The sequence below is a fragment of the Saccoglossus kowalevskii genome, chromosome 7 (assembly GCF_978046115.1).
Source record: "Saccoglossus kowalevskii chromosome 7, keSacKowa6.1, whole genome shotgun sequence".
Taxonomy (NCBI): Eukaryota; Metazoa; Hemichordata; class Enteropneusta; family Harrimaniidae; genus Saccoglossus; species Saccoglossus kowalevskii.
This window is the reverse complement of record NC_140647.1, coordinates 13,356,933-13,369,666: the sequence shown is the minus strand read 5'-3', so window position 1 is coordinate 13,369,666 and position 12,734 is coordinate 13,356,933. Positions and strand designations below refer to the sequence as shown.

Below are 12,734 nucleotides of genomic sequence, written 5' to 3'. Positions count from 1 at the left end.
TAATAATGTAATTCAACATATTCATCCTATTTTCTAGCAACAGCATTATTTGGTGGCACTATCCTGAAAGGACTGGCACAATATGCTGGGGACAAATATATGCTGGATTTGGAAGAGAATTTATCTCATAATGCCGGGTAAGAGTAGGGTAATAATTATATTCATATGTTTACTGTAAAAGAGAGTAAACAAGTAGAAGAATTATCTTTCTGTTCTAATCAGATCATTGTATAAAGAGAAACGATGAAAAGTTTTCATTTGTTTTCAAGCATCTCATCATCTTGCAATATTGCACAATATGCTCCTAATTGAGATACATCATGCGTGCCAATCTCATTTTACTTAGACGTGATGTAAAAAAAACGCTTTACCGTGACAAAAGTTCTACAACTCGAAAGAATATTGCTTTGTACAATGACATATTTTTTTTGAAACAGGCAGTACCTACTCGTTTACGTGAGTTAAATGCATAATATCCAACTAAAATTGACCTGCAATTGTTTGTCTGTCAAAACAAAAACAAAAATCCCAACTTGTTTTCCGGTCGATTATAGCTAAAAAAACACCAACACTATATACATGTGCAATGAAAATAAACTTATTATTTTACTCTGTAAAAATACATTTTGTTCGTCGATATTTGGCACTGATGTTTGTTTTTCTTGATCAGCGGACGATGAGAAACGTATTCATGATAACACAAGATAATCCAACAATGGGATTTCACTTATTACCTGAGAGCTTTACTGATATTTAATTTAGTTAAATGCAGTGCAAAATAAGTCATGCTGGTGGGCACAATTTATTCATTACAGACTGCTTGAAGATATGGCACGCAGTGTTTTAGATATTTATTATATACATGACCCAGAGGGAGCAGAATTGTCCATCGCTCGTAAACTACCAGACTGGAATAATGCAACTTGTTTATCTATTGCAAATGCTGGATGGCACATGAAATTCATGGAGCACGAAAGTTGTCAAATTAGACTACAGAAAGCGTGGACTGGACACCTCCACATTGAAACAACATGGCAGTGGATTCAAGTAAGTTTATTGTTCGTAAAAATTGGTCTTTTATGCAAGCGGTGTTTAAAAGTTAACTAAAAATAATATATTTGTGTTATTTACTATCCTTTTAATGCGAAATATAAATTTAGCGTTTGAGCCACGTAAGTGGTTAAAACATTTAAAAAAGTCAGATATGCAAATGAATATTCCATACACATAAAGCGTGCATAAGTTGTGGCCTGGAAAAATATAACACATATGTCATCCAAGTTTCAAATGATCAATGCATATATCACTATGAACAGTTGATCATTCTTTAATAACCTACTTATGATTTACTTCACGAGTTCCAACACATTTAAAGCCGGTCAATGTTGTTGTGTGTATGATATAATTAAACTACGTTTTACAACATATTTTTCATTAAAAAATGTAATCCACAGTGTTGATATCAAAGACGTGATTAATGAACGTAATGATAAGATAGATCCTTTATGTTTCAATATGGGTTTGATATTTCTAGCATTGGAACAAAGATGTGGTATTTATATAATTGATTGGTGTGTTTAGTCTAGTTACAGTTTGTTTTGATATTTTTTAGAATAGGTTAGACTCATTAGTTTTCCATGATCACAATGCTGATGATCCCCCACAACTTGAGTCAAAAATAAATATTGCGTTTTCTTTCAAAAGAATTGTTCGTTATTATTTTATTTCATTGTAGTTTTGTATTGCATTATTGATGCCTTTTATGTGTGCTGGAATGACGTTTTCAATGGAGATGGAACAAGGGGAGACATGTATTCGTAGTATAGGAAAATTATGGTTAATATGTGTTTCACCATTTAAAATGATTGGGTTTTTTATGTCGCCAGTAACAAAGTTTGGATACAATTGTGTAAGTACCAATAACTTATTTCTACTTCTAGTCATCCTCTTTCTCTTACTTCTCTCTTACGCAAACTAATAACCAATTTAGCAACTAAATTTAATTTCAGATATCCTACATTATTCTTCTGGGATTATTTACTTGGTTTGTTTTGACTGACTTAAGACCAGCAACTGATCCTAATTCTCCCAGTACCAAAGAGTGTGTCGTTATTTTCTGGGTTGGAACATTAATTGTTGAAGAACTCAGACAAGTGAGTACAAGTTTCAGTATCAGTAGAAGTTTCATTTTGTCACTTTTTTTTATTTTTCTTAACCCTAATCCCATTCAGTGAACTTAAAAATAATGGTACTCTATCATGTGATCATAGTTCTAATTATTAGTTAATAATTATATGTGACTCGTATTCATTAGTATTAAAATACATACAATGTTTATTATATTATTTTATAGAGAAAATTGTTGGAGAGTCAAATACACTTTTTTTACGAGGCAATAATGTGATATGTAAATGTTTATTGATAAGACATATGTGGAGAAATGCATCTTTGTGCGATTAGTACTAACAAAATCAAGAAAAAAAAACTGGGTCTCGTATGTAAACATTATAGTATATATGTCATTGACCTAACCAGACAATCACCGAAGTTGTGAAAAAAGCAATCAAACCGATAGAGAAATCAAAGATGGATGAAATATAATGCGTGTAGTCTATATATGTAGATTTGAAGATTGGGTGCGATTTGGATTGCAGTTTTGTAAATTTAGTTCGAGTGGTGTGCATGCTAATTTGAAATCAATGATTTATTATTTTTTCTGCTGTTTCTTTGTTGTTGACATTCTTAAAAATGTGATGAGCCCGGAGAGGCTGCGTTCTAAACAACCTTTCGATGTATTTCTAAAATTTCTAAATGATATTGTTTATATTATTAAAAACTTAGAGGTGCTATATTCGTATAACATTTATGAAACATGTATATTCCGGTGTTTTAGGTTGATACATTACATGTGCGTCTGCTTTCTGATGTGCTTCTAAATAAAACAGCTGGGAAGAAAAGTGTTACTATGTTCGTTATTATCATGAATACAAGTGTGTCTTATAAATCAGCACTTTCTGAAACATTTATGATCTGGCATTTTGGGTTAAAAATCATTAGTGTTGTGCTTCATGCAGTGGTTCACCACCGTCCACCCTCACCATTCACCAAATTAGGCAACAAAGAACTTCTCCGTGTGTCTTGATTTCCGGCTGTACCTAGGTTAATGAGGCCATATAAAGCTACTTTTATTTACGCAACCAGGCAACCTGGTGCATTTGATGTTTCTCTTAATAATGTAATGTTATGGCATATATACCACAATGTTGATTTGCTAGCTCCTAGTTCGAGTCTCAGATCAGTTTTATTTTTCCACTCATGTTGATGGTATTGTTTACATTCCATTGATTGTACATCTACCTTAGGAACCTTTCATATCCCTTTATTTTGTTTATTACTGCATTTACCGCATTCAATTCCGGTGTATACACTTTAAGTACTTAATTATTGAATGCTGCATAGGATCTGTAAAACAATATAGAATTAACAAAGGCTTCAACTCATTACCTTTGCCACAGTGAACGTATACATAGTGGAATCTTAGTGATCCAATTTGTATCTTATGTTTAGCTTATTCTTTTAACTATTTCGTATGGTACGGATAAGGGCTTTACGCAAAACGCCTAGCTAAAGATTTACATAGGATATCACTTACTAAATTTTACCTATTTTTTTATAAAATAAATAATATTAACTACATACAGTGCGGACTACACCAGTAACTTCTTAGAGGCGAGTAGTGCAAGCAAAATCATGATAACGTGCTGTGGGTGCCCATATCAAGGTAGCCCATTATCAGAAAGACTGGATACATAGAAACAGCAAAATGTTAATAGACCAGTCCTGGTAATTTTGCGTTGCACCAAGATTAACACAAAATAACATTAATTCTGTAAAATTGCTCTAACTGTACTATGTTGTGGCATATTCACTCTAGCCTATAATGATATGTGCTAAACAGATTAGTTTCCCGACTATAAAACATGACACAATCCCTCAAATGTGTTAGCATACTCAGTGGAATGTCAAAATACCTGTTAGCTGTCGTTCCTGTTTAAATAACAGATACCGTTTACACGACTTTGCGTGTTATCTCAATTGACTATATTGAAGTAATATAGTGCAAAACAAGTTGAACTGTTTTTTTTTTGTTTTTTTTCTGGGCATTTGAGGCACAGTGTGGATGTTGGCTGCTTTAATACGTATATACGTGTATTCGAAAACCCATTGGGATTCATCGAAGGTGTGGCCCCATCTACCTCTGGGATGGCGATACTAAAATGTTATTCATATACGTGCTCTAGAAAAATTAAAAGAAAAATATTTTAGGAATACAAAACAAATCAAATAAGAAGTTACTTTTAAATCATAATTGAATTAATATTCATGTTTAGCTTATTTTCATAGCAATAATACCGTCTTCATTATATGTATTAGGTAATACAATCACAAACATTGTGTGTGACATAGAAATTGATATTTGCCCAGAAGTCCAAGCGCCTCATTCAGTTAAAAAAAAACGTTTTCTGTGGTTCACATTCAATCCAAAGTCATGGTTGATCCAACTTCACTTCATATTCCTTCTTAGAGGGTCAATCTGAATAATAAAATAATTACGTTAAAGCCGCCATTACCTGAACTACTGCTTTATCAGACGTACATTTCCTTCACAGATGTTTGCGGGATCATTGCGACGAATGGATAAAATTAAATTGTGGGCGTCAGATAATTGGAATCGTTTCGACGCTGTCATGTACTTGTGGTTCATAATAGTCATCATACTTAGATATTCGCTTCCTGTTGACCAGTTTGCTACTGCCAGAATGTGTTATTGTATTTCCTTGCTAACATTTTATATTCGCTCTCTACAATGCTTTATAATCAATAAACAAATTGGACCAAAGATTATTATGATCTTCAAAATGGTAAGTATATATTCTATTCACAAACAAACATACTAAGTAAGTTGATAGGTGGCTTGTCGCGTAATGAACTGGGATTTCAAAAAGTATGGTATATTTTCATAATACTATTTTTTGGATTTTCTAAAAAAGACTGTTTAGTCGCTATCATAAAAAGCAGTTTATATCTCACTGTCAAATTATCTCGCTAATAAATGTGTACGTATTAATATACATCCTTCGTAGTGTCAGGTTTGTATTGGCCATTATTTTGAAACTACCTGTTCATTGTACTGGTTTGATGTTCTGCTATGAATATACTTCATGCAGTTCTGTGACGGTTCACCAGTTTATAGTAATCCGGAAGACAATAGGTTTTATGATGTTTGGGAGTTGAATACCAAGCAGTATATGTTCAAATGAATGTCATTCCTAATAGGTATAACAAATAGTGTTTGTCGAATGTATAGTATAGACATATACTTATGTCGAACACACAAATGCAAATTAAAGCATAATCATTTATTTTCGTTATTCAAATCTTAACATTTGTAAAATATGTACAGTTATACGTTAGTATAAATTGCTGAAAACAAACGCTATTCAATCTTTTGAAAAATCAAAAAAATAAATAAATGTATTCCTTTATTAAGTTTCCATATATTTTACTATCAAATTCATAATGGTTTATTTTTCGTTTCTAGTAAAAGTACTTCAGGTGTTGTTGCTTGGGGCCCATGACCTTAAAGCGTCTTATACAATATATATTGCAATGATGGCGTATAATATCTCTTTGTGATTTCCCACATTATATTTATTTATTTTCATTTGTTTGTTGAAGATGAAAGACCTATTTTACTTTGTGATGATAATCGCTGTGTTTGCCATGAGCTTTGGTGTGGCAATTGAAGCTATTTTGTACCCTAACATGGAACCTGACATACGTATTATTTTTAAATCACTATACAAACCATACTGGCAGCTTTATGGCGAGTTGTTTCTTGAAGAGATAGAAGGTGATTGATTATTTATTTATTTATTTATTTATTTATTTATTTATTTATTTATTTATTTATTTATTTATTTATTTATTTATTTATTTATTTATTTATTTATTTATTGTTGATCCTAAGTAACATATTCCTTCTCAATTTTTCTTGCCTGATACTTTGATTTGTAGGTTTGGTAGATAATGATACTTGCCATGAAGACCCAAGATATTTAAACCAATGTCCAAGTGTTGAAGGTCATCGATGGGTTGCTCCAGTACTTACAGCTATTTACATGTTGATTTCCAGCATATTGCTAATCAATCTTCTGATTGCGGTTTTCAGGTAAGATCACAATTAGCATTGTAATATGAAACAAATTTAGTTCACAGTGCATCTAAGAGTAAAATAGTATTGATAAAAAATTAATTAAATCATATTATTGTCTGAAAATAACAATTAAGTTATTACATGTTGCACCTCGTTCTACGATATTGCAGTCGCTTTTCCATATCCCAAGATGTCGAATAAATGACTGTGTTTTTCTCATAAGAAAATTTGACCATTGATAATAAATGTAGCATTACAGAATTACAGAATTTGTAGCCTGTTATGTGACAAATTCAAGATGGCGACAAATTCAAGATGTTTTTTGATCATACAAGCAACAAACATCAAGTTGATAGTTTTTAAACTCAAGATAAAAATGGTAAACATGTTGGACGATTCGACAAATGATGGCGACAGCATTACTTGTTTGATACAAATTATCCCAGAAAAAACACTGGTAATACATGCCATATATCAAAGAATAAAAAATGATGTTCAATGGTTATGAAGATTTTATTGATTATGTATTATAAATTGTATGTAACGTACATTCCAAAATTCTTTTTTCTTGCGGAGCTTGTTTATTTTGATTATACCTGTGCATGATATGTCGTATAAATGATATATGCTATGTTTTTGAAATATATGGCTACTGGCATGTATTTTTATAGTCGGACTAGAGACAGATTGTTGTCGTCTAGTCGTGTCTTCCATTCCCCTACACATCATTTTTCGCATGAAAGTAGTCTAAGAATTCATTCCGACAGATGGCTCATATCCCAAGGTTTCAATACCCGTGCACCATATGATACAGCTTATTGTGTTTTGTTGCGTCCGCATGTTCTACGACAAGGGTCGACCACTTGTTTCTAGGTATAATTTTCTTAGTCGTATATTAATATATTTTCACTGAACTGTACAAATATTTCACATAACAAAACCGCTTTGACATGTGTTTCTTATCGTATTGTTACCGGCTTCCCAGTTGTGGCAAACATACTTAAAACAAGCACGAACCTATTGAATGTTGGTACATATATGGTTGTTTACCATGGCATCAATATTTTCGAAAATGATATGTTTATTGGTTATTGGTAGATTTTTATATTTTTTTTTTAATTTCTGGATGGAGTTGCTCTTACAAGCACAAACAAATTGATGTGTAATAAAAATCAGACAAGTCTGGGAGTGACATGATTAATTCATTAAATGTTGGCCGGGATGTTTGGGCAGCTTGTCAGAGTTCAGTACTATGCAAATGCTGTTCTAGTTTGTAATTTATAATGGAAAACATAGTTTCTGTTTGGACGCCGGTCAATAGCATACACATGCATCACACAGTATAACCATGTAACTTAAAAAACAAATATATAAACGTATATCGATTGTTATTGGTGGGAAATATATACCGCAAAGGTATTGGTAGTGTAATCTTTATTATCTTTAGTACAACTACATACAATAACCATTGTAATTTAAATTTAATGACAAAAGTTATTTAGTCATTTTCCATACTTACATTATCAATATTAATATTTTCACAATGATTATCGCTTTTATTTTGTAGTTACACTATTGATTCTGTTCAGGAAATGTCTGCAACAGTTTGGCGATTTTATCGATATGAAATAATTAGTGAATATGTCGATAGACCAACTTTTGCTCCACCCCTAATAATTATCAATCATATATGGAGAATACTTGGTTACCTTTGCTGTAAATGTGAGTACATTAGTTCTGGTTGAAACTACTGAAGACAAGACGATCAGTATTTTTTTTATCAAAGATCAAGTTATTAAAGACTTGCTACCGGTAACAGGTGTTTATATTTGCAGATAGGCGATTACTTAGACCAAATAGCTTGGTAACTTACAATGTTTAATCCCTCTACTGTTATTTTAATACTATTTTTGCTATTTCGTACCCTAGGTATAGATGATGATGATGACCTGAAAAACGAGAAAGACATTCAAATGTTTTGTGGCACCTCTCTACGTGAGTTTGCATAACAATATCGACTATATATACATATACTATACGTTACGTTCTATAGTAATCTAAATGGATGAAATGATGACCATTAACTTCAAAATTGTTATATAAACTTGGGTCATCCTTCAATAAGTTGCTGCAAATTTGAGATTCCTTTGTAAAAGTAATTATTAATGTTTAATTGTTCGTCTATATATGCACATTTACAACAATTACAAATTTACAACAATTGCAGGACTTAAAATAAAACAAGAAGAACACGATTCTCTCAATGAAATGGAAATGTCAAGTACCAAGAAGTATCTGGAAAGTAAGAAACAGAAAGATCATTCTTCTAATGCGTATCATAGGAATATTGATGAAAGGTAATATTACTGTTTTACTTAAATATAATGCATGCAGTTGTTCGATGTGTGAAACTAACAACTATTGGTCACAGTACGAGTAGAATAAATTGCCTTGGATATTGTTTTTACGTATTGCAACTTGACTGCATATGGGAAATTATGTTATTAGTCGATCATTCCTTTAATAAGGTTATTGACATGCTAGGATGTGTATTCACTTGATGAGTACTCCTGTCACTCATAATGAATAAATCCTGTGAATCGCGCCCCCACGTGACAGAATATGTCTGTGATGTAATATGGCGTATAAAATTGACGACAATGTTGTTCTAATAGAGGAATGTGTTAGGTTGTGGAGTCGTTCGGTTTGGTGAATTTTCGCTGAAACATAATATTAATTATTATACGACTGTAAATCAAAACTACATCGACACTACGAACTGATTTATTGAAAAATTGTTATGAGGGAACTGAAAAATCAATGCTTCACTCAAAACATACAATGATTGTTTCTTTTTTCAACGGATGCACAATAATCATTTGCAAACTTTCACTATCAGATCAACTATACATCATACCTTGCATGGCAATAGGGATAATTTTGTTATCTAATGTGGTCGTAAATAGTGAGTTTTGGGTTAGCAGAAAGTTCATTATTGTAAATATTGTCTAGCGTTGTCAATAGCAGTGGATTTAGTGCCACTAAATGAAGAGAAAGTCCACAGTGAACGGAACAGTTTTAGTCCCTGGCCCCTGAATCTGCATAATTTTAAACTGGTATTGGTACGCCAGCTCGATACCCACCTCGCTCACGTACTATGCTATCGATACCCACCTCGCTCACGTACTATGCTACGCTCCTTGATCGCCAATGTAATCGACTGTCTCTGCAAAAGTGAGAAAGGGTGCACGTCCGGGTACGTTTCTTTACTCCGCCCCATCCCATCAAGGTAGATGTTATTGACAACTGTCCAGCCTGTTTAATAGTTTTTTTAAAGGCTTTGTCGAATTTGCTTTGAACCCCCCCCCCCCCTCGCCTAACCGTGGTTCATCACACGAGTCGGGTGGTCACCAGGACAGCGGCATCGGCAGTGTTACCAAGTAGCGCGCATACTTGATGGGACGCCGGGAATGAACGTGATTTAGCTTATAGAGTAGGCATAGATATCCTCACAAAATAGTCTTGAAATCCGTTATTGGCAATGGACCATTTTATTTGGTGCTGATTTTAGTATTAAATCATTTATAGCCCACAATTGCTCTTCTTATTACATAGTTTATTCCTTTCCGAAAAAAACGTGTACTCATATCCATAGTATGGGGCCTTGATGCTCCACAATGGAATAAATTATCTTGAATAATCTACAGCAATTACGTCATAAATCCTGTGGTATTGATAATGCTATAATATAATTGTGCATATTGTGATCACGGGGTGTTACCCAGGCGTTGGAGGTTGTAACGTTCCGCCCGCTCGGTAGGATAATACTACACAAACAACACTCCAGTCTGACTGCTATTGGAACTGAGTGCGCCGTTATAAAATAGATGTAGTGCTGATTGGGTGACGCGAGTGTCAATGAAACGCCCACTCTATTTATAGCAAATGTCGTAAACAAAATCACTTGACTGGCGCCATTTTCAGTTCTCGGTGTCAGCGTGCGTCTCGGTTTAGACTGTTGTTTGTAACTGTTCAATTAACGTGAACATTTGGCCTCAAAAATTAACCTCAAAGACTATTTTAGAAGACATTCCTGGCGTGCCATCTCTCAAAGATGAAAAGTTTACGGCAATTGAAGGATTGTAAACCGCCGTGACACTGTTGCGTTTTTGCCGACTTGTTAGCGCGATTTGACGTAATCATGTTTATTCTGTTCTGCAACATCTTATCAATTTCCTTTGACAAAATAGCCGACGATCTGCCGAAACCGTGATTTCTTGTTTATTCAAGTTTATCACAAGAGCAAATTAATAATGATAAAAGCAAAATAATATCCAATGCACGCGATTAATTACGCTGGTCCAAAAAATAACTCCAGTCTGACACAAGAAATTTCGAACAAGTTTGTCGATGAACTAGATCCAGATCGTGTTAGAAAACCGTAGGACACGAACTCCGACAAAAATAACTCTCAAATGAACTCAACCACTTACTATCGACGACAGCGCTGGAGAAACTGGGATAAAAACACCAACATGATCAACGTTGATTTTACCCGCAATCTCCCATATATGGTTAGTTAATATATTCAGTTGTTTATTAACAGCTACGTCAAGAGTCGCGTGTGATTGGCTATCGTTCAAAGTGCAAAAGTCGCATGCACTTAATTAGTAAGTGGGCGGGACTCAGTTCGGATAGCAGACAAGAATGTTATGAAGCATTATCCTATCTGGCGAGCGAACATTACAACCTCCAGCGCCTTGGGCAACGGAGTGTGAGCAGGGAGTCTCAAATAAGTTATTTTAATGATTAATTGAGTTTTTTTATCTAAGTGTTATTGAATGCAGAGAGAGTGTAATATATTATATAGTCAAGGAAGTAAACACTAATTATTTAGTTTTTGTCACTGAACCATGGTTGAACTTGTTGGTTTCAGTTACTGTTTGAACAAATGAATGAGTACTGGAACAAATAATGTATTCTTATTATTGCTTTTATTTCATGGGTCATCAGTATGGTCTGGAACAATGTTACAATCTTACTAAATGCATTATGTTGTAGTTAATGGGTTCCTCCCTAATTCGTATTACTCTTTATTCAGATTGAACAATATTGAGAAGATGTTGCGTAATATTGCTGAAAGAATTCAAGACTGAGAATGTTAAAGACCGTGAAGTGAATAATTTACAAGTGGATGAATCATCAGCGTGGTACAAGAAATGCTGTTGTTTTACTGAGATCTGCATAATGGTTGTTTGTTTTTCAAATTATTTAATGCTATTTTTGATTTTTTTGTGCTCGCTTATCGATGGTTATTACTGTTCAAAGATTTATTGTTATTAAGCAATATATGTGAATAAGTGTTCAGATTCATTACAAACATCACGTTTAATTACAAGCAATTTCCATTAAAACATCTCTTTGGTTGTTATTTCTATATTATTATAAAATGTAAGTGTTACTTTTTTATTTAGATTTAGTATATTTTTGTTCATTTTCTTAACTTTACTCAATCAGATTTTCGTATCATTATATTCTAAACCGTGTTATGACAACGATAAGTCAAGGAGACGTTCTATCATTAGCTTAGTTTACAACAACTACTCAAGTCAATATATAATTGACAGATTATAATTTTCACTTAATCAGTGCTTTTGATATAGCTGATCGATTAGAATCTGAAACAATTGGTTTTTGGTAATCGTATAGTTAATTATAAATAGGACAACAATTTTAAAGAATCTTTGACACAGTTTTGGTCGAATATTGCTTTGAATCCAGCTTATAATGACTACATTGCTATGTTGAATGATGGCGAGTCATCGACTATTTTGACTGACATGGTTTACACGTTGATTAAAAATATGAAAATTAATCAATATTCTCCGAATGTTAAACTTAAATGCTGGCAGGATAATGAATGTAGATATATGAAAAAAGTAGCAAAGAAGTCATTGAAGATATACAGGAATTGTAATACACGTGAACATTTGAACTTGTACCACATTCACAGGAATGCGTGTCACTCACTTCTAAAAAAGAAAAAAATGCAAAACAAAACACAAATTAATTCAGGCGGCCAAAAATAAATATTTAAAACTTACTGGTTACTTTTAAAATCGAGTAATGTTAGTGTGTCACGTGATATTGATCTAGGTGATTGGTACAATTATTTTTCACGGATGTATCTTGCTGGTACATTCATTGTTTACATTGTACAGGTAGAGCATTTTTGGTGAAAATATAAGAATGGCAAATGAGGAGGCTAGCAACGATAATAATATTGAATCTATATTAGATTGTGACATAACCATATCTTAGCTTGATAATAGTCTAGTCCGACTGAAACCGAATAACGCTGCAGGTCTTAATGGTATTTCCCCGGAAATATTTAAAAATGCATCATTATCACTCAAACAGCTAATTCTTTTACTATTCAACAAAATAATGTCATCTGGAGTTTTTCTGAAACGGTGGGTTAATGGTTTAATTGTACAACTGCTGTTTTTTCCAGGGC

General features: G+C 33.2%; 1 protein-coding gene across 5 annotated transcripts in view; it reads left to right on the top strand.

Annotated features, from left to right (window-relative positions):
• LOC102809077 (transient receptor potential cation channel subfamily M member 3-like) overlaps positions 1-12,092 on the top strand; it is a 38,592-nt gene extending 26,500 nt beyond the window's left edge. For 2 of the 5 annotated variants that reach the window (XM_085501123.1, XM_085501121.1), the window contains 11 exons: positions 38-137; positions 816-1,047; positions 1,736-1,909; positions 2,010-2,153; positions 4,671-4,922; positions 5,740-5,914; positions 6,079-6,232; positions 7,785-7,939; positions 8,147-8,212; positions 8,445-8,574; positions 11,319-12,092. In XM_085501123.1, the coding sequence (XP_085357249.1) occupies positions 38-137; positions 816-1,047; positions 1,736-1,909; positions 2,010-2,153; positions 4,671-4,922; positions 5,740-5,914; positions 6,079-6,232; positions 7,785-7,939; positions 8,147-8,212; positions 8,445-8,574; positions 11,319-11,373 (1,637 nt within the window). In that variant the 3' untranslated portion in view covers positions 11,374-12,092. The remainder of the gene's footprint in view (positions 1-37; positions 138-815; positions 1,048-1,735; positions 1,910-2,009; positions 2,154-4,670; positions 4,923-5,739; positions 5,915-6,078; positions 6,233-7,784; positions 7,940-8,146; positions 8,213-8,444; positions 8,575-11,318) is intronic. The other 3 variants (XM_085501122.1, XM_085501125.1, XM_085501124.1) reach the window with 3 other exon arrangements.
• The last annotated feature ends 642 nt before the right edge of the window (positions 12,093-12,734 follow it).